Source organism: Arachis ipaensis, chromosome B8 (assembly GCF_059453495.1).
Source record: "Arachis ipaensis isolate K30076 ecotype BB chromosome B8, ASM5945349v1, whole genome shotgun sequence".
In the NCBI taxonomy this organism is placed as follows: Eukaryota; Viridiplantae; Streptophyta; class Magnoliopsida; order Fabales; family Fabaceae; genus Arachis; species Arachis ipaensis.
Window position 1 is genome coordinate 135,265,532 of NC_142443.1, and position 24,705 is coordinate 135,290,236.

The window sequence follows — 24,705 nt, forward strand, 5'->3', positions numbered from 1 at the left end:
GTTTCAAATTATTATTTATGGGATAAATATTTTTTCTATTTTCTGACTTTTTTTCTGAAGGGCAATGCACACCTTAATCATACTTAAACCTCAATGAGACCCTATCCATTAAGAAAAATGGATAGATCGACCCCTTGTTATTGGATGATAAAAGATTGCTGCGGACGGGTCAAGTAACAGTGCCATGTGTCAACTCAATTTCAAATAGTTGCAGGGACTAAAACTCCATTCTCTGACCTTTCTTCTTCTTCCTTCTCCTCATCCTCCTTTTTTTTTCAAAATTCCAACCTATAATATAATCAAGCTCACCATACTAACATAAATTCCAATCATATTCACTTACGATTATGAAAATCATACAATGAATAATTAACACAACAAACACGATTAAGTTCACCAATTTCATCATAATCGCATAACCTAGAGTTTGAGAGAATAATACTTAATTTCACTAAAAATCTGCTACTTCAAAGTAATTAGTTGGCAGAGATTGTGAGGTTCGGTAATGGTGGCAGGCGGTTTCTTTGATGTAGCTTCAGCGACCAACAGTAGCAACGATAAGACGGCGACAGTGGCGATTTGACCGCTCAGAGATTGCGACATAGACAAGAGAAGCAAGATGCAGGGACAATAGCAGCAGCAATGGCATCGGTAACTCTGGCAGCATTAGTTCCGTGGAGTCAGAACGACAACCACAGCAGATCAAGACAGAACAAATGCAAGCCAGCTATGGCGCAGGGGAATGAAGAGCAGAAAAATGACAACAAAAGCACACGTGGCAAAGACTGTTACAGTGCAAAGAGACGGAAGCAGCAGTGAAGACTCATCCTCGAATCGGCGAAAGCAACAACAATGTGGGGCTGGGGAAGAAATAGGGCACGTCGTAGGAAAAGGAAAAGAAGAGGAAGAAGAAAAGAGAGGTTGGTTCGATGATGGTGGTGCCGTGGTGATGGTGGTGAAGGTAAAGCTCGATGATGATGGTGATGGAAATAATTGTGACTGGCCAAAGAAAAAAGAGAAGAAGAGGAACAAGAAAGGGAGGAAGAAGAAGAGAAGAGAAGAGAAGAAGAGGAGTTTTTTTTTTTTTTTCGAGGAGGGAGTTTTTAGTCTCTATAACTATTTGGAGTTGACACATTAGCTTCAACCTGACACGTCATCCTTGCAACCTTTTGTCGACCGGTAGCAGGAGTTGATTTGTCCATTTTTCTTGATGGATGGGGGCCTAGTTGAGGTTTAAAGATGTTTATGGTGCGCTGTCTCACAAGAAAAAGGTCAAAGACCGAAAAGGGTATTTACCCTTATTTATGAAATATGATCCCACAAATATTCTTATAGGATCCAAAATAAAATGAAATTAAAACTAATATTGGAGATACTCTAATTAATATGTGTGTTTACTATACGGTGATTATGTATGGTCCTCGTTCCCACGAATAGTGAAAAGCCTCCAAATTTGTCCCCCAACAAGTAATTCTCGCGACATAGTTATCAAACTCGGTCCGACCTGATCGGTCAAATTGAAAATTCGGTCATCTAGTCATCAATTTAAGTTGAGTCATCATTTGAACCGATCAAACAATTTGTTATTTACCTGGTCAAATTCAATCAAATTCGATAAAATTTGTTTAAAATCAGTTTAAATTGACTCGGTTAAACTACAAAAATATTTTTTCTATACATGATTTTTTGTTAAATATATTATGTAAATAAAATTAAATTATATTTACAAATTTAAAGAAAAATAATATTTTATTAATTAATATATGTTCTATTTTTATGATTTTTTTTTCTATAAATACTTAAAGAGTGTAATAAATATAAATTTATAAATACTTGAAAAGTATAATAAATATAAATCAATTGATGAGTTATTAAAATTTAAAAATAATAATTAATTTAATACAAAATAAAACTAAAGAAAAAGATATTTATTATGAAACTAAAAAAATAAAATAAAATTTTATATAATTATTTAATAATAACCAAGTCAATTGGTGATCCACCAGTTGAACAAGTGACCCAATAATCCAATAGTCTAATCGGTTCGATTACTGATTTGGTTCTGATAATTATGCATGTGGATATCTGTTTTGTCAGAATAAATTGTCATGCCTAGCACTCCAAATGAGGGACTCTATGTTATCTTTATTTATTTATTTATGTTTGGATCAACAAGATTGAAACAATTTCTCTTATAATTTTTTATTCATAAATTCATGTTTTTTATTTTTGTTTTTTAATCATAAATGAAGATGTCAAAGACATCTTTTCGTAAAGATGATTTGTTTAAACTTGTGATTTATTTATTTAGTCACACTTTAAATAAAAATAACATTTTTATAACATATCAAAATCTACTCATATAATCTATCTTTTAACTGAATTTATAGTCATAGGTATTTTTTAACTATAATTGAGAATAAAAGTAGATTCATCCGGCTATTCTTTATGAAACACAAAGGTGAAGGCAGTGCATTAGTTCAAAATTTTGTAAACTTGATAGATACTCAGTTTAATATCAGAATAAAAAAAAATAAGGACTAATAATGGTCCATAATTCATGTTACACAATTTCTATGCATTAAAAGGCATTGTCCATCAAACAACCTGTGTAGAAACACTTCAACAAAATGACATAGTTGAGAAGAAATATCAACAATTTTTTTTATAATAACAAGGGCCCTGAGGTTTCACTCATCTATGACCAAAAGATTCTGGAATTTCGCAGCTGCTCATGCAGTGCATCTTATTAATAGAATTCTAAGTTCTTTGTTGAAAAATTCATCACCACATCTGATTTTGAAAGGCAAAATTTTAGATATCTCATACTTAAACGTGTTTGGTTGTTTAGTATACGCTTCAATTTTACATGCACATAGAATAAAATTGGACAAAAGAGCTAGAAAATGTGTTCTCTCATATCACAAAAATAGTATAAAGGGGTATTTACTCTATGATTTAGCTTTCAAAAATATTTTCTTATCAAGGAATACTCATTTTTATGAAACTGAATTCCCCTTTGCAGTACATTGTGAAATTATAGCCAATAAAGAATTTGTGACAAGATCTTTAATCCTTCTAATCCTTTTCTATGCTTTGAAAATTCCTTTCTCATAGTTCCATGCATTACTCAAAACATGTCTCACTTAGAAAAATAACACAAATACCAGCATGACATTGATACATCATGAGGACCTCAAAACAAAAGTGAAGTAGGCCTTATAGCATAAAGGAACACAAATCTCTACATCTAGATCACCTTCACCGCATTTACAAACTAGACACTTGACTCGAACTAGAAAAAAACCAGCATATTTAGATGGTTTCTACTGCATGACTGCATTATCTGAACCTCATTATTGTTCTTCGTTTTATTCTAATATTTTACATGATTTTTTTGAAGAATCACTATATTGTTCTCTGAGTCAGAATCTTTATTGCACTATTTACATACTTAACATTCTATCAACATCCTTGTACCTAACTCACTCAAAGAGTCAAAATGCTATGTTGAGGCCATCAGTAATCCATGTTGGCAAGAGGCAATCAATGCTGAATTGAAAGCCTTGAAGGAGAATCAGACCTGGACATTAACTAAACTACCTAATGGGAAGAAATTAGTTGGATGCAAATGAGTTTTTTAGCTCAAGCTAAATCCAGATGGGAGTATTGAGAGGTATAAAGTCCGGTTGGTCGTGCAAGGATTTACCCAAACTGCTGGGGTTGATTATTTTGAGGCCTATAGTCCAGTGATTAAAGTGAGCACTCTTCGAATTGTTTTATTCGTTACTGCAATCTGGAATTGGTAGGTACACCAGCTTGATGTTAATACTGCCTTTTTTACATGGCAATTTGATAGAAGAAGTTTATATGAAGCCTCCATCAGGGTTGGTTCTTTTTGCTTCTGATCTTGTTTGCAAGTTGAACAGATATCTTTTTGAATGTTTTCTCATCATTTAGGTTCTCAAACAAACCATCAAACCTAATGTTGAAAGCACTACACAAATAAAGGCGGTCTTTGCCTTCAAACCAATACGAGAGTAACTTTTTTTCTTATCACATCTCATTTAGGATTGTAGCTCATAATGATAAAATATTCAGGATAATTTACATATTTGCATATGACAAATGTATTGTTATAATTGTTCATCATGTACTTGGGTCTACTAGCTAGTAAAATTATTGAAAAAAGGAAAAGTATAGGTAACCAACAAGATTTTTGAACAATGTGTAAACAATGTGAATTAATAGGGTTAAAAGAGTAAATTTAATTAGTAGCATTAAATTAGAACGTAGTGTATTTTTATTTGATTGGTGGTTGTTCATGTTGTTCAAAATTTTCATTGTTCCCCTAACACTTCCCTTGAAAAAATTACTCTTTTGTCAATCCCTACAACATTCACTTCGTCATTAAAAGGTTCTTAAGTAGAAATTTATATTTATCAACTTGCAACTTTGGTTGTTTGTATCTAGAGAATTTTGATCCTTTCGGTTTATCATTGTGCAAGAATTTAACATAAATTGTTGAAATAATCTCTTTAATCTTATATTATGGACAATTCTCCTGTTCTTTTCTATAAGCGAAAAATTAAAAAAATGGCTGCAAAGTGACTATTTCATTCTTTTTAGACTCAATAGAGGAAAATTGATATTATATATGATATTCACAGAAAATTCACCATTTTCCACACAGAAATAATATAGTAATGCAAAAGAGACAAAAATAATCAGTTAAAATTTATCTTATTTAACATTTAATTATTAGAGAATGTATTTGTTGGGAATAAGAAGTATGATCACAATCCAATTAATCATGTGTCAAATAATTTGTTATTGTTATTATATTAAAATGTTAATATAATAAGGTCCTTGATTAAATTTAGAGATTTATCATTGTGATAGTGATCATAATATTGAGAGATAAATCTTTTATAATTTAATCTAAATTGTTCTTGGTCATAGGATTATTAAAAAGGACATTAATAATCCGAAAAGATCAATATATATATAATAGTCTTCATTGGATGAAGACTAATAGATCTCATTTATATATATATATATATATATATATATATATATATATGGTGCATATAGAGATATGACCATTGAACTAGAAAATTTCTAATAGTTATAATTACCATATATTTGTCAATAGGATATTCTCAAAATGAACATAGTAATAGAGTTCCTTTGACTTGCGACTGTCATAGTAATTAACAATGTATTTATTATACTTTGATTCCGGACACCTAATACCTTAGGGTGCTAGTTGAATAGATATTGGGTATAATTTAAATACTTGTAGAATTAATGATTAGTTAATAAGGAATCCGTCAACTCTCGGTAAAGAGTTTGAGCTCTATGATTATAATGACTGAGATGAATAAAACCTTGGCCAAGGGGATTGAATGAATGAAGAAATGAGTTTCTTAGGTCATTCACAGTTCATTATAATAATGGTAACAAGTTAGAGTTTGACAATTAAACCATACTCTAAAAGTTAATCAAGAGCTGGAAAGATGGAAGGAGTTATACTTCGTTCTTCTGAGGTTCTTAGTAAAAATATATTACTTCATATTACCGGGTCGTTGAAGAGTGTTACTAGATGCCAACCTTGATTAATAAATTTAGTATGACTAATTTACTACCCGCTTAGTATTGAACCTATGAGGTCACACACTAACGAGTGTTCTAATATTTGATATAGAATTATTTAATTATTATTTTGATTTGATCGAATAAATAATTATATTAATTCAAATGGAATATTATTATATTCTTTGCTAGCACCAAGAATATAATAATAGTATGATAATTGGGAATATTAAATGAGATTTGAGAATAATTAGTTATTCAATTTCTAAATTTAAATTCTAAGTTTGGATGAGATTCTAACTGATTTTGTTTTAAATTGTTATGATATGATTCATAAAATTTGAAATATTCAGATTTAGAATTTTAAGATATGATTTAAATTTGAATTGAGATTCAAATTTAAAATCAGTAACAAATCTCATACTATATATATGTATGCCAAGAGCAGAGAAAAGAAGAGAGAATAACAAGAGTTTTATTCCTTTACTTCTACACACATAAATGTATGTGAGCCTAATTCTTGGAGAAGAATTTTATGGTGTGCAAAAAATTGCAAAGAGGTTCTCAATTTAGATCAGATATCCATTGGTTAAAGAGTTGACAGCAAAGGTTGGTCTCGGTGTGGATACGCATAGTGCCTTCGTACCATCGAAGGAGAAAAATTTTTTTACTAGCGTACTCAGGTATTTAGATTTGATCTATATATTGTATATTATTGGAATAAAGTTTAAATACAAAATAGATCTTTAAGGATTACTTTCTTTTCTTTCGCTACGTGTTATGAACACATGATAATCTTTCAGTATTAAATAAAATTAAAAAAATAATTTTTAATATATTTTTTTAATATTTTTTTGTTGGTATATATTTTCAGAAATAATAACGACTATTGTAAAATCAAATGAGAAGGATCAATACATTATTAAAGTATTTTCGATTGACTCTACAATAATATCCTTGTTGTCTCTACGATATATTTTTCTTCTTATTTTCTCTTCTCTCTGATCTCTTTTTCTTTGCTTTTTTTTTTCATTTTCTTTTTATTTTCTTTCTACGGCCAAACAAAGCATAAATGATCTATGAAGCACAGACACTTCGCTAAGTTGTCGTATCCGTGTGTCGGACACATTTTGGACACGACACTCACCGACACTCGTCCAATACGCGTATTTGCTGTGTCCAACCGTGTCTTAATAAAAAATCAAAAATTCTTCTCCGGACACGCTTGGACACACCTAAATATCGTCACGTGTTAGCGTGTCCAGTCTTATTCTTAACATATATTTTTAAAATAAATTTAAATATAGTATATATTATTATTTATTAAAACAAAAAATATTCTAAATACTTGATATAATTAAAATAAGACATTAAAAATAATTAAAAAATTTAATTTATATTTTAATATAAATAAAATATCAAAATATTATTACGATTTATCTAAAAAATACTTTATATTTTATATATATATACGTATCCTATGTCATATAAGATTTTAAAATTTATGTGTCAGCGTATTGTCATGTCTCGTGTCCATATCCATGCATCATAGTAAATGATAGAAACTTTCGTGGTATAGAAAACTCCTTATAAGTACAACGAGAGTCACTCACATAAAGACACCTAAAATATCTTTTTTTAAAAATCTTTTTTTAGCAATTAAAATTTAACACATATAATCGATTAAATCAAATTTTTTTTATCAAAATTAGACCGGACAAATCAATTTAGCTAAAAAATTAGTAAACTAAATTTTGAACCGGTCTAAATTAATATTTTTTTTTGTAAAAAATGATTACAATATTCCTATTATGAAAAATGACTAAAATACTTCTATTATATACAGGGACGGACCCACGCTCAAGCAAGAGGGGGCATTTGCCCCCACAAAATTTTTTCAAAAAAACTAATACTTTTTTATATATATATATATTATATTTATCCCAAAATAAAATATAAATAGTTTTTTTATATTTTATATTAAGAAAATATTTTGTTAAATTTAATAATTATATTGTTAAATTTTATTTATCATAAAAAATAAATAAATAAATTTAAAAAATAGTGATAATTAATTTTATTATATTAATTAATTAATTAATAATTAAATTAAAACTTAATTTTTTAATTAAATATAACTTAAATTATTAATAATTTTTAAAAATTATTTAAGATAAAAAACATAATATCTATATTATGTTAATATATTATAATTATTTTCGTTAAAAAATTTATTTATATCATAAAGACTATAATAAGTAGATTTGACAATTAAATGTGAGATAATAGAAAGTAAAATAATTATTTAAGAATATATATAGAAAAATAATATTTAGTCATGTTAAAAATAAAAGAAAGTTATTATAAATTAATTTTTTTGTTATTTTGACTATTATACTATGTGTATAAAATTATATTTTAATATTTTAAATATTATAATTAGTGATTGTGTATATATTTTTAGTTCTTATCAATATGTATAGATACATAGATAGTTCTAATTTAAAATTTTAAATATATCTAAACTAATTTGGATTGGTCAAGTAAGTTGTTAGCTTAAGTAAGTATTAGAGTTCAAATTCCGTCTGGTATGTGTAGCAACACATTACTGGTCAATTGTTGACTCTTAAATGGAACTCAAATTCATGATGGATTAGTTTTTAACTTGTTGGGTATTGTAGGAAGCAAAAAAATATCTATACCTAAATTTTATTATATTTTTGCCCCCACAGCTAAATTTTTTTGGGTCCGTCACTGATTATATATATTTTGAGAACTCTAAATTCTAATCCTTTTCTTCTCTGTATGTCGTCATAGGATTAGAATTTACGATTTTTAAAATTTATATATATATAATAGGAGTATTTTAATCAATTTTTATAATAAGTGTATTATAGTCAATTTCTATAAAAAAAATATTAATTTAAATTAGTTTAAGGTTTGGTTTATCATTTTTTAGTCAAATTGATTTGTCTTATCTAATTTTAATAAAAATGATATAGTTTAATCGATTATATATATTAAATTTTAAAAATTAAAAAATATCTTAAAAAAGAAGACGTTTTAACGTCTGAGTGGCTCCCAAGTATAACACGTGGCACTCAAAATTAAATGGCAGTAGCGTCTTAACTCTTAAATATTTAAGTAGTAGAAAAAACGTGAGTGAATAATCCAAACATGTGCGTGAAAAGAAGTAGTTTAAAGCCACTCAATTTACAAATTTTATGAGATTTGTTTTTAATTTTTTATCGTTCAAAGCAACTTGACTCTAAGCGGAGAGAACCACAAAGTAGCACATGGTCCACAATTAGTTCCCTCCAACGTCATCAAAAGTTAATTATAAACCACAAATTTTATGAGATGAACCAATTAATCCAAAAAGTATTCGATTGGGTCATGTTAAATTGACCAGTGTTTTAGTGTGCTAAGATTAATGTTATTTTATCAATTGTTGGGTTAAATCTTAGTTGTAAGAATCGAATTGGTGATCAAATCGATCAAATTATTGGTTTATTGATTTATTAGTTCAATTGATAAATTACTAGTTGAACTAATAAAATCGGTTCTACGTAAATAAAAAATATAAAATACTAAAAATAGTTATAAACTTAAAAAATTTAAAATACATATCTTCAGTTCTTCACTAACATTTTAAAAACAACCAAGTTTCAAAGTCTAAAGATAATTAATACAAAGATAGATATGAAATTAGTTAGTACTACTACAATAGTATCTTAATTAGACACGATATATGCATAATAGAATAGTTTTTTCAGATTCCACAACTTTTTTACAATGACCCTATGTAGGATCGGTTTTTGCTCTATTATTATTTTTTTGGGTTCCAATTGATGCATCAGGAGTTGATCCTTGTTCTTGCGAAGATGGTGTTTCTGATGGTGTATTCGCGGAAGCCATTCTAAAACAATATGGAGTAGCAAAAGTATAAAACAACAGCAACCCTAAATTTTCTATTTCCTATTCCCTATTCAGCAAGACAGCAACCTTAAATTCACAAAACAAGCATATTCATAGTTTTATACTAAATAATTACTTCAACATCACCTATTTCAACAAGTAGTTATTTCAACAATAGAAATTTCACCTATTCATCCCAGAAATTTCAAGTTTTCGTAATAGATCAAAACAGAACAACATAACAACATTATTCATAACAGCTTCATAATTTTAAGTTTTCAACAAGCATATTCAACAAGCATTAGAAGAACAGAGCAGAACAGAGAAGAACAACATATTCAACTAACCTGTTTAACAGAGCAGAGGATGAAGACAACGGTGACAGCGCGTCAACGACAAATATGAGAGATAGGGACGAAGGTGAGATGAAGCGGAAACGCGGTTCTGTTTTGTTCCTTGAGATTTCAGAATGGGTGTCGTGGTGAGGTCTTCTAAGGTGAGACGAAGAAGACGATGGCGGGCGGCGGTAGCGCGGTGAGTGACAGAGTGAGGTGACGTCGCGAGGTAAGGGGGAGGGTTAGCCGTTGTGGTTACTGGTTAGGGGATTAGGATTGGGAAAACAGGGATTGGGAGGTTATTCGAGTCTCTTTTTTTTTTTAAACCAAAACGACATCGTTTTGGAAAGTGAATTACAAAAAAATTTTTGACCCGGCCGGTTGAATAAAAATCGCCAATTCTCCGATTTTTATCAAAATCGGCCGGTTCAAACTGATTCTCAACAATTTTATTCATTGTTCGATCATATTCATCAACTGGACCGATCAAAGATTCGGTTCATTAATTTTTCGGTCGAATCAACTGGTCCGGCCCGATTCTTACCACTATGGCTTAAATCGGACTAACCCACATGTTATGACTTATGACTCCCATTTACATTTACTTATGAATATTTAATTTTTGTATTAAACATAAATATAACTCATCATATTTTTTATATAAAAATAAAAAATTTTATTGTTGTTGTCATGTAAAAGTAATTATATAATTATTATTAAATATATATACATTTCCAATAATATAAAATAATTATTTCTATAATTATGCATAAGATCATATGATTATCCTTTTTTCTAAGATTTGATTTCTATTAATATATTAGTGTATTATGTTATTTTGTGTACTTTTTAATTAGATACCAATTATTAATATTTTAACACTAGTTTTAGATAGGATAATTTTGTCAATATAATTTAAATTTAGATATAACTAAAAAATTAATTATCTTATAAATTACACTAGGAAATACAATTAATCTACACTTTTTAATATTCAGTAACGTAGTGGCTTATTTTTTTTAACAGTGTATGTTAATTCATATTTTTCCATCAGCATAAATTTAATTTTAGAAATATAATTAAACTAAATTTACAGGTAAAATCCAACTTTACAAATAATATAATTAAACTTTGTAAGTAATATAATCAAAATATGAATTAAAATATAAAATATAGTGGTGATTGATATTTGTATTATTGTAAATTTTGATATTTTGCTGTAAATATATTTGATTATTTTAATTTAAAAGTTTAATTTTTTTTTTAATGATTGATTACCTTACTAAAACCAAAAAAAAAAAGTGTGAAAAGTCAATATAGATATGTTCATAGTTTCGGAGTGTGTGGTCTAAATAATTTATAATATTATTTCAAATAAAAATAATAGATCAATTAATTCCAACTAATACAATATTGTTGCAAAAATTGATTAATTAATGTCATTTTAAAATTAGAACCATATTCAAAATTGTAATTACAATATAGATTAAAAATATTTAACATTTAAAATTAGAACCATATATATTTATATATATATATATAACTCTTTCATATTTATGTATGTATTTTAGAAGTGGTAGTTTAGATAAGGCTTATGAGGTGTTCAAAAAAACTTGCAATAAACGTGTAGTTTCATAGAACGTAATGATGTCGGATTTGGTAGCTAAAATGGATTCTGAATATGGGTGAGAAGCAATTGAAGCATTTGAAGAGATGCAGAGATTGGTGAATACGTATGTAAGCATCACATGTTTTTCATGTTTCAATGGTAAAATCATATTTAAAAATAAAAATATAAAATTTAATTAATAATTTAATAAAATTATAGAGATTGATAAAATAATTTAATTTTTTATTTTGAATAATTATTATAATTTAATTATATAACAAATATATTTTATTTTAACAAATTTTAAAATATTATATATGTCAATGATAATTTTAGCAATATTTGTACACTACACACATCTAACATCTTTAAAGATAGGTGTAGGAGAAAGGTTGTATTTATTTATAGACACTGAAAAAGAAATATAGAAAAATAAAATAATGTTTGACAGATAAAATATAGATAAAAATAATATGTTTAGAGATATTGAATTAGTATATGTTGTGTCTTTTTTTTACAGAAAAATCACAAAGACACTAATAAAAGGCACAATTTATTTTTTATATTTTCTTTTATTATATTTATAAAATTTTTATAATTATATTTTTCATCGTTATGTTTTTTTTTCTAAATTTGTATATGAAAAAAATAAAAATAAATTAAACTTTTATAATTTGTCCTAATTTATCACAAAACAAAATATAAGAATACTAAATTTTAAGGGTGAACACAGATCAGATATGGCCAAAATTTCAATCCGATACACGCTAAAATCATCGGATCGGATTGGATCCCATATCCGTAATTTTTAAGCTTGGATCCAATCCGATCCGATCTGTACATTTGCGGATCAGATCGGATAGGATATCGGATATATCCGCAAAATATAAAAATATTTTTAAAAGGTTATTTTTATTAAAAAATATCAATAAAATTCATTTTTTTATTCTTTAAAATAATATTAAACATATTTTTTTTAAATAATAAATTAAAATAATACAACATATACGATAGTTATTAGTTGAAATAAAACATAAAAAAATATTTACTTATTCATTTCTTTATTTTTGCGGATATGCGAAAATCGACACAAAATCCACAATCTGATCCGATTAGAGTATGGATCGGACCCAATCTGATAGCCTTGCGGATCGGATCCATATCCACAATTTTCGAATTGAATTCGGATAAATACCGCAGATATACGGATTGAATCCAATCCATAAATACCCCTACTAAATTTTGTGTCTTAATATATTATATTTTATTCTCATAGTCCTATTCATCTTATTCTTATAACCAAAGGCAGCTATTCACACATGTATATATCATTTTTTCTGTACCACAGACTTTTTCTAAAATTTAATCGAATATGTTAAAATATATTTTAATTAAAATTATTATTTTTTAAATATTTATTTAATTAATATTTTTTTAAGGAGAGAATGACATGGGAGGAAAAAGAGGGTTGTTGAGAGAATGTGGCGAACCGAGAAGTCATATATAAGATTCGATCTGCAAAGTTATCAGATCTGATATGCACACAAATAAGATTGAATTGTGAATTTTGTGTAAGTATTCGTGTATTCGATCCGCATATCCGCGTATCTATAAAAATAAAGAAATAAATAAGTAAATATTCTTTTTATATTTTATTTCAACTAATAATTATTATATATGTTGTATTATTTTAATTTATTATTTAAAAAAAGTATGTTTAATATTATTTTAAGAATAAACATATTTAAAAGAATAAAAAAATAAATTTTATTGATATTTTTTAATAAAAATAAGTTTTTAAAAATATTTTTATTATGTTTTGTGGATATATCTGATATCCAATGTGGATCGAATCGAATCCAAACTTAAAAACTACGAATATTAAATTTGATCCGATGATTTTAATGCGAATTAGATCAAATTTTTGAACGTATCCAATTCAGTCCAATCCGCGTTCATTTTCTAAGTGTGGATATAGAGTTTCGTGTTTCTCTTAAGAGAATATATTATCCGGTTAAAGGAGAGAGATTTGGGTTGAAAATATTAATTATTATAATTTAATTATATAGCAAAAATATTAATTTCATTTTAACAAATTTTAAAACATGGTAGTATATGTCATTGTCAGTGGCTTTTAGCAATATTTGTATCTAACATCTTTAAAAAGGTGTGCGAAATAACTATATCCACATGTGTATATCTTTCTTTTATGCCATAGATTTTTTCTATAAAAATAATATTACATGGATTAATAAATATTATTATTTTTTATTAATATTTATTATTTAATTAACAATAATTTATATTTATTTTTATAAAAATTTTATAAATAAAAATATATAATTTATATTTATATTATTTATTAAAATTTATATACATAAATTAATAAAATTTATTTATTAAAAATAATTTAATATTTATATTGATCAAATATATATTTTTTTTAAATTTTTTATATGAAAAAAATAAAAATAAATTAAATTTTTATAATTTATTTTAATTTATCATAAAATAAAATATAAAAATACTAAATTTTATATCTTAATCTATTATGTTTTATTTTTAGTATCATATTTTATTTTATTCTAATAACCAAACGTGTGTCGGTGGATATATATCCGTTTTCCTATCCGGACCACAGATTTTTCCTATATATGAGTAGGCATGATAGAAGTCATAACATAGAATGCAATATTGATAAAGAAATAAAGGATGTGTAGTACTAACACTTCAGTACTTGATTGCTTCAAACCTGATGCAAAATTCAACATGCGTGATCGAAACACTGCAAATTATCATCCAAGTATTTGGAAGGATTATTTCCTTCAATATGCTTCACAATCCATGGTATATATCTCTCTATATTGTTCCTTATACATGCATGCAAATGCAATAATAATCAACTGATATATCTTTTATATGGATATAATGCAGGAATTTGACCATGAAACGAAGGCACAAATTGAAAATCTGAAGAAACAAGTTGTCAAAATGCTTATTGATGCCTCAAAGCCCATTGAAGAAATAGTTGACTTGATTGATTTAATATGTCGTTTGGGCATTCATTATCACTTTGAAAGCGAGATTGATGAATTGCTGCAACAAATTCACAAGAATTATACCAAAAATGGAGAAATAATAAATCTTGATGATAACCTTCGCTTACTTGCTTTACTTTTTAGGTTATTAAGGCAACAAGGATATCACGTTTCACCAAGTATATACCTTATTCTATATTTTTTCGGTTAATTTTATATTTTGGCTTAAAATAACCTTAGTTTAATTTTTGTACAATATCTAGATGTGTTCAACAAATACAAGGATGAGAATGGAAAGTTTAGTGAAAAACTTGTGAAGGATGTGGAGGGATTGCTAGAATTGTATGAAGCATGTCATCTCAGAATTCATGGAGAAGAGATATTAGATGAAGCTTATGCATTCACTTCCACTCAACTTAAATCCATTGCCACCCAATTGAAGCCTTCACTTGCAGCACAAGTCAATTATAGTTTAAAGCAATCTTTACACCGAGGTTTGCCGAGATTGGAGGCACGCCGTTTTATTTCAATATATGAACAAGATCCAACCCATAATCACACTCTCCTCACTCTTGCAAAATTAGATTTTAATTTCCTACAAAACTTGCATCGACAAGAAGTTGGCAACATTACCGAGTAAGCTCTTTAATTTAACCACAAAACCATTCTACTTTGTTAAATAAGTTTTCAAATTCCTATCAAAATAGTCATCTTGGTTAAATGTTTATACTGTTCTACAAAAGTTTAAAAATCAAAATGTTTAGTTTAGATATATATTAAGTGTTAGTTTATTTTATTTTTGTTAAATGTTTATAGTATAAGTTAACTGTTGATATATTTTATAAAAATATTTACGAGACAATAAAAAAATAAATTTCAAGTTATCTCATTTTGTATTTTTTAGCTGTTAAAATATATTAAGATTAATTAGCACTGATTAGAATTATTTAATATATTTAAATATTTATTATATGATATTATATCTTTATGATTTTGATTCTCTTTCTATTAATGTCCTTCTATATATTGTATTATTGTATACAATTTGAATACACATAAATTATTTTTTTAGTGTACTCTCATACTTTGTTAACACTAACTATTATTTTTTTTTTTTGCATTTCTTAATTACTGCTAAAATAATTAAGTAATATTTGATATAATAATTATGTAATTATAGATGTTATATGTATAAAATTATAAATATTAAATTAAATAAAATAATTTTGAGTTGTTGTTTCTCTAGTATTATCGAAGTTAAATTTATTTATTTAACTAACCACACCATAATTATAACTAACATTGTTATTGTGTTTTTGTCTTTTAATTTTAGGTGGTGGAAGGAGCTTAATGTTGCTGTAAAACTACCATATGCTCGAGATAGAATTGTAGAATGTTGTAATTGGATTTTGGCGGTTTATTTTGAGCCTCAATATTCTCAAGCTAGGAAAATGTTGATAAAATTGATTGCTCTTATGTCAATTATTGATGATACATATGATGCCTATGGAACTATAGATGAACTAAAACTTTTCACCGAAGCAATTGAAAGGTTGGTTAAAAATTATAAATAGATACTAATTTTTTTATGCTAGGTAGCTGATATTTTGAGTCCAACTAATTGATGGTGGTACAAAACTTGAACCCTGCAACTTCTTAGATGAATATGAGGTGATTATGCTATTTGAGTTATAGTTTGTTGGCGAAAATATCATGGCTTTATTAATTTTAAAAGAGAAAGTCTATGGGACCAGCAATTTTATTGAATTTTGGCCAGCATGTAACCAGCAGAGAAAGGTAAGCCATTGGATGAAATCTCATACCAATCTCACACCATTAAATCATCATTGATGGCTATTTGATGGCTACTAATCATAAAAATTACTGTCCCCCTAGACTTGCTCATTTTAAAATTTGAAAGTTAATTTGGAATTAATGGTCACGAAATTTGTGGATATTGATGGTGAACTTCTAAAGTTGTTCCATGGTGGGATATATTACAGGTGGGATATTAGCTCCTTGGATGATCTTCCAGAATACATGAAATTAATTTATGAGTCTCTCCTCAAAATTTTTGAAGAAGTAGAACGAGAACTTGAAAAACAAGGAAGAGCATATTGCATTAAATATTCCATTAAAGAAGTAAGACCCTTTTTTTTAACCTCTTAAAAATATATTATATTTGTTTTGTGGAGTACATCCATCCAACTCTATAAAATAACAAGTATTATTCATTTTAAATTTGATAACATTTGCAAAATTTATGAGATATATATCATACGACCGATCAAATTTATTCCATTGAGATCTCTTAGAGCCAAACTCCAGTCATAGTGAATCTAAATATCTTTTGAAGAAGAGGCCAAAAATTAAATATTTATATAATTAAATATTATATTATATAATTGATAATATTATTTTTATTATTATTTTTAATAAAAATTATTCACAAGCGTTATTATTAAAATAAAAAATTCTACTAAAAATAATAATTTTATGTTTAATATCATTTATAATAATTAAAATTTTAGTTTTTATTCTTTATTATTATAAAGAATGTAACATGAACAATATAGATTAGTTATTCTGATATTTTTTATATATGCATTTAAAATAAATTAATGAATAAAATATGTAAAATATTCATATTAATATATAATTTATTTAATATGTTATTATTTTAATATTATAAAAAAATAAATAAATATTAAAATAATTTAATTTTATGTATATACTTTTTTACTATTCAATTAGAATTTGTTATAAAAAATTAAAGTATTTTTTATATGATAATAAATTTAAAAGTTAAGAAAAAAATTAAAAAGATAGAAGGAACAATTTAAAAAAAAAGAATTCATCAAAATAAATTATTAATGAAAAAATAAAGAATAAAAAGAACCATTAAAAAAGATTTATTGATCAAAATAGTTAGCCTAAAAATATAATATATTATTAATGTTCAAAATACAATTAGAATTTGAATCCAGGTCATAAGACAAAAAATATTCTAATTAATTACTAAGTTAATAACTCGATTTTAAAATTAAATGCATTATTATATAATTATAAAAATTTTAAAATTTTTTAGGGATCATAACCCTAACTTCAGTTAATAATCCTTTGAATGACATTAAAAGATCCAAAATTCAAGAATTGAAATTCAATCCTTTAATTTTTAATTTTTATTTTTTTTATACATTAGTAATATATAATAAGACTTGAAACTGAAATTTTATATGGTCTGACAAATTGAATAATTATAAATGGACACATTTCACACTACATTAGTCTAAAAATTTCATGAATTTCTTTGGTTCATTTAGTTGGCATGTTCATCCTTACTAAAAATAATTGAATTCATAATAAATTTAGATTAATTGAATAGTTAATTTATTCGCCTGTATAAATAAATATTTAAAATTTAAATTCCATCTTAGTTAAATGGTTAATTCGCTTATTCTAAATTTATTGAGTTGAAAAATACCGTAAAAAATTAATAATAATAATTTTATTATATAATACGTGTGAAATGACAGCTTCAAAAGACAATTCAGGCCTATATGACTGAGGCCAAATGGTTGAATAACAAGTATATACCAACAATGGCAGAGTACATTCAGATATCAACAATATCATCTGCTTATCCATTCCTTGTGACAAGTTCTTACATTGGCATGGGAGATATCGCCGTAGAAGACATCTTCAAATGGGTAACAAGTAAACCCAAAATTGTTAGAGCTTCTACAATTATTTGCAGGTTTATGGATGACATTGTCTCTAATGAGGTATATTTATGTGCAATATACAAGCACAACATAAAAGTTTAACTATCATATTAGGTATATATAATAATGAGTTATTCGTATAAAATATATATTAAAATATAAAATATACATTAAAAATAAATTTAAAAAATATTTGTATTTATACAAAAGGTAATACTAAAAAAATAATAATTTAAAATTATTTTATTTAATTTAATATTTAAAAATTTATATATGCATTTATAATTACATACTTATTATATAAAATTATCCATTTATTTTAATAATAATTAAGAAATATAAAATAATAAAAAAAAACTTTAAACTATTTTGAATTGATTTTTATTGTCTTTCAAATATTTTCATTATACAAAAATATATAATGTTGACTTTTGTGTGCATATTGTATTTTTGAAAGTTCAATTTATATTATAATTGAATTTTAATGTATATTTTTTTTTAAATTTTTTCCTTATTATTTAGTCATGTGAAAGTTATTTTAAAAGTTAAATCTCATTGAACAGTTTGAACATGAAAGAGAACATGTTACCTCAATAATAGAATGCTATATGAGAGATTGTGGTGTATCTAAAGAAGAAGCCATTCAAGAATTGCAAAAGGGAGTTACAGATGCTTGGAAGGATATAAATGAGGAATGCCTCAAGCCAACCAAAGTTCCAATGTTATTTCTAACGCGTGTTCTGAACATGGCACGATTTATTGATGTGATGTACAAAGATGAAGATTGCTACACTCATGCTGAAGGAAAAATGAAGGAATGCATTCAAGCTTTGCTTGTTGATCTGGTGCCAATCAATAATATGAGAAAGAAGGATATGAAACCTTTTATATACGCCTAAACGAAATCTAATAAAATTGTAAGAGAATTTTCTTATTTAATATAGAGTATTTACTTATTTTGGTTCTCAACAAATTTTGAATTAGACACTTTAGTGTTTAACTAAAATTAATTAATTCGTTAGTCTTCAATATTTAATTATGTAGATTATACTAGTTTTTGGTCCACTCTGTTCCGTCAACTCTTAATAGAACTATATTGCATAGTTGTCGCGTTAGACGTTAAGTGTCACATGTATGAAAAAGACAAATTATTCGTAATGAGAAGGCCCAGTATAACAATAATAACTTAATTTTTCTGATAATATTTTTGGGATTGATTTGTTTTATAATGAATAATTTTGGAGACTAATTTATTTGATACTTAGTAATTTGAGGATCAAATTGACTGTAATTTGTCCAAGAATCAATTTGTCTCTTTTGTATACGTGACAATTAACATTTGACGCAATAACTTAACGTGACATGTAGGACAACTTCATTAAAAATTGACGGAACAAAGTGGGTCAGAGACCAATATGATTTATGAAATTAAATATTGAGAACTAACAAGTTAATTAATTTTAGTTAAAAACTAAAGAATTTAGTCCGAAATTTTTTGGAGACCAAAATAGATAAATACGCTTTAATATATTACCCTTTGAATTATTTAGTTTTTATACTTAGAGATTGTAATAATAAAATGTGCAAACCTTTGCTGCTTATGAAATGCTATAATACTTTTTTATAGACAACGGGACATAAAGTTCAGAAAAAAATAGACAGAAATTATTCTAAAAAATGCAATTCCAATTAAGTCTTGATGAAAATTTAAAGAAATACAAGAAGGAATAGAAAAGAAAAATGACATTTCAGCTAAATTTTATGTTCTTAACATGCCAATCTATCTGCACAAGCATTGGATTTTTGGAACTCATGATGAATGTTCCAATTACTTAGTCTATTATAACGTTCTTTAATAGCCAAAACTAACGTTTTTGTAGAGTGCGAGTCGACAGTTTCTTGAAGGCATAGACTTACTGTAGAGTCTACTTGCATACAAACATTTATATACCCAAGATTTAGAGTCAAGTCCAAACCCAATAGAATATTCCAGAGCTTTGCTAAAGTCACCGTACAACTACCTAGATTCACACTATAACAAGCCAAAAACTTACCTTCATGGTCTCTTAAAAGAATTCCGCAAGTCGCCTGACCTTTCTTTATAACAGAACCATCGAAATTCAGCTTAATAAAGGCAAGGTTTTGGGGGATCCAACGGATTTGTTTATTTAGCAAAACACCCTTACCCTTTTCTTTACTCGAGCTATCTCTTCATGCGCTGAGTTATACTCTTTAGTTAAGTGCATATTCAAATCATGGATCTCATCTTCGTCTACTGCATTGTCCCTCTCCAAAATATGCTTGTTACGACGATACCAAAGAAAGCACAGGGTGCTAGTAAACAATAAAGGTTAAGGAATGCCTTGGTAATAAGATTGAGTTAATAAGTTCTTTAACAACTAGGAAAAGAGAAGTTGACTAAAGAATGTATCAGAACTCAATGAAGTATCAATGCTCTTCTATGTATTTTTTGCGGCTATGCAGTCGCGAAGGACATGGAGCAAAGACTCTTAAGAAGAACCACAAACTGGGCAAATATCCTCTTAGGTCATGTGCCTGCAAGCTCGAACCTCATTTGTCAAAAGGGTTTCATTAGTAACTAGTCAAAGAAAGATGCGCAGCTTTTGGGGAGGTTCAACTTTCTAAATTCTCAAAAATAAATCGAACTTAAAGTTCTCTGGGGCATTTTAATAGAAGGAGCACACTGACTTAATGCTAAATTTACTATTAGAATTAAAAAGTCACGCTACCTGATCGTCCCCTAAGTTTGCTTCTGGAGTCTTCAATGATGAGAAAATAAGGACTCAATCATCTCTTAAAACCGCCTCAATTTGACCCAAATTCCAATTGCTGTTCATCGCATAATCACTAACTATGTTATTCAGCATATCTTCCAATATATCTGGTTGAACAAAGTCTTCAAATTTATTCCTGCCCGAGATCCAATGATCTTTCCAAAATCGAGGACTATCATCATCATCGGTTTGCCATACCAAATTATTTTCAAATTTGGGCCATACTCGAACAATACACTTCCAAGAATTTGAACAAGATTGAAACTTCTTGATGATGGACGTAGTATTTTTTTTTGCATTTATATCTCTTTTTGATTATCTTGACCCAAAGAGCATTCTTGTTTTACACCAAGTTCCATGCTAATTTCATGAAAATAGCATTATTTAATATTCTGCCCGGTCTAAACACTAAGCCGTTGAACTTTTTTGGCAAACATAATTTTTTCCAACTAACCAAATGGACCTTGCTACTAGCTCTGCTTTTGCCCCACACAAAATTAATGCAGACTTGATCAATCTTGTCACACATACTAAGTGGCAGTCTCATTGTTTGCATGAGATAAGGATAATTGCCAAGACTGATTAGGCTAAAGTAACCCTGCCCGCAACAGAGAGATTTTGTGCTTTCTAAGTGCTAAGTCGAGATGCCATTTTATCAAGGATGAACTGAAAATATTTTTTTTTGTACGATCATGCAGTAAGAGGACTCCCAAGTATTTTTCCAAATTGAACATCAACTTCATTCCCAAAACTCTATTCAATTCCAGCTTCCTCGCTAAACAAACATTGCCAAAGAAAAAGACACTTGATTTCTCATAACTTACCTTCTGATCTGAATTTTGGCAAAATAAGTCTAAAATACTCCTCACTATCTCAACCTGATGTAGGAACATTTTTTCAAACAATAATTTATCATATGCAAAGTAAATGTGAGATAATTCTAGACTATCTCTATTAAAGATAATTAGTTTTCAAAGTTTATGATTTATTGCCACCGAAATAATTTGAGATAATCTCTCCATACATAATACAAATAAGTAGAACATAAAATCTTTATATCTGATACCTCAAGAGACAAAAACAGATGAGTTTGACACCTCAAAATTTTAACTCACTACAAGAATAAAGCCGATTAGCTACTACAAAAATTATCGTAAAATCGTTGCTAATCTGACGCAAAATATGATTTGTGACGGATTAGCTACCGCCTAGCAACTAATGCTTTCCTCGTTAATTTCAAGTCGCAGATTAGTGAGACAAATACAACATATATGAAATGTGAAGAATAAGAATGAGCACATACGATTTTAAGGGTGGGTGAGAGCTATAGACCCTCAAAAAATTTTGAAACTTAGTATATATTATACGTGTATTGAATTTAATAATTGACCTATTAGTAAAGTGCTCAATTAGTACCTTTTTCACTGCAAACCTAGATTTTAATCTTATTCTTTACATTTTAAACATTAATAGTGTGGTAAAAAAATTTATGGAGCAATTATTTTGTTCAATGAACCTTATCTTTATTATTTCTTCTATTTTTTAACTTTTCTTCTAACCATTATTTTATTCAACGATTTTTTTATTGTTTCTTTTATTTTTTTTCTTAATTCTTACATCAATTATCATATGAAAAAGACTTTAATTTTTATAACAAATCCTAATTGAATAATAAAAAGCATATACATAAAAGTTAAATTATTTTAATATTTATTTATTTTCACATGATATTAAAATAATAATATATTAAATAAATGTATGTTTTTAGACAAAAATAAAAAATGTATGGTTTAATTAATCATTAATTTTTTACTAAAATAACATGTTTATATATTATAAAATTTTTCAGTATTAAATTATTGTAAGACATAAATTAAACGAGTTGAACTGAAATTTACAATTCTCTGTTTATTACATAAAATAATTTAATTAAATTACACATCATTTTCGGTTCTTTCAATAGTCTCCTAAATATTATTTTTATTGTAGATCATAATATAACTTCATTGTTTTTGTTAAATCTAACCGTAAACTACTAAAATATAGTACTTAAAAATTTATACTGTTGACAAAAATAATCTTTAAAGATACGAACAATAAATAAGTCTTTAAATAATCTAAAAATATGATAAAAATAATTAATAAATATTATATTTTATAAACGACAAAATTTTTTTATATTTAACAAATAATTTATCCATTTTATTCGAATATTTGTAGCAACATTTGAATAATTATTTAAAAAGTATATATAAAATTAGAGCAAAATTTGATCTTTATTTTTTTCAACAAAAATTTAGTCATTTACAATAATTTTTCAAAAAAATTCACTTGATATTAAAGTACTAAATTTCAAGGATAGAAAATTTATTCTTTAATAATACTTACAAAAAATTGCATTAAAATCTGATATCTAAAGTCTTTTTTAAATATATATATGTGAATATCTAGTAATTTTTATCGCGTTTTTAATTTTTTTAAAATTTATTTATTGTTTTATTTATTGAGGTTATTTTTCAGCGATGCTATAATTTATAAACACCGAAAAATTAGTAAATAATTAGCCAATAAATTAAATAATATTCAAAAAATTAGGAAATTAAACTTTTAGATTCTAGAGAAGTAGAAATATTAAAATATAAATTTTGATATTAATTTTAAAGATTTTAACCAAAAATCAGACTAACGGGCTGAACCGATTTGACCGGATCTGTAAACCCTGTTAAATTAGTAAATAATTAGTCGATAAATTAGTTTTTAATAAAGAAGATTAGAAATGCGAATATAATATTAAATTAGGATAGAGCTCATCGAAACGAGAATTTTGACACCAATTTCAAAAAAATCGGTCCAAAATTGGGCTGAACGGGTCGAACCAATTGAACCGGACCCAAACCAGACTGTGTGCCCAACCGGTTCAGCATTTAAATGAGCCTAAAGCTCATTTCCTTCACCAACATAGCAGAAACAGCAGCATACCAGAGGGGAGAAGAGAAGGGCACGAAACCCCTGCGTCAATACCCAAATGCCGTAACTTCTCCGTCCGAGCTCCGATCGCCGCACCGTTTGCAGCCACGCGTCCACCGCGTCGAGCTTTACATTTCTACCGGAACAATTTCATTGGTAACTTGTTTAATCACTCTCAGCCTCCACTTCCAAATTTTCAAAAATTGAGTAGGAATGTTGAATTTCTTTGATTTCTGATGTTTTATGATCCAATTAGCTTGAGGAAAACGTTCACTATTGCTTATGTGAAGCTTGGGTAAGGTGAGGATACTATAATTCTATTTTAATTCCATTGAATTTGAGCTTTGAGTATTAAATTGGGTATATATGTGTTATAAATGTGTATTAGGTTGTGAATAAATAATTGGAGCTTGAAATTGTGAATACCAGAACTTGGAGGAAGCTCTGTAGTTGAGGTTTTGGGGCTGTGATTGGTTTTAAATAAATTGCCTTGATCGTTACATGGAAATCGGCCAAGGTATGGTTTAGGTTTCTTGCATTTAATATATAATATTCTGTGAAAACTTAGGCTAGATGACCGTAGGATAAGTTAGAACGTATGTGTATATGTGGTTTAGTGTTTTGTTATTAAATATGGAATGATGTGGTGCTGATTAGTTGAAGAATTGACAAATTGTTAATCAGGGATTTGAGGACACAAATATGTAATTCATGAACTATTGT

General features: G+C 27.0%; 1 protein-coding gene across 1 annotated transcript; it reads left to right on the plus strand.

Annotated features, from left to right (window-relative positions):
• Nucleotides 1-14,125: 14,125 nt before the first annotated feature.
• On the plus strand, nt 14,126-19,193 carry LOC107612683 (putative terpene synthase 2). Its single transcript, XM_016314389.3, has 7 exons — nt 14,126-14,304; nt 14,392-14,674; nt 14,759-15,131; nt 15,829-16,047; nt 16,499-16,637; nt 18,032-18,280; nt 18,784-19,193. The coding sequence occupies exons 1-7, from the start codon at nt 14,170-14,172 to the stop codon at nt 19,117-19,119; spliced, it is 1,734 nt and encodes a 577-aa protein (XP_016169875.2). The 5' UTR covers nt 14,126-14,169; the 3' UTR covers nt 19,120-19,193.
• The last annotated feature ends 5,512 nt before the right edge of the window (nt 19,194-24,705 follow it).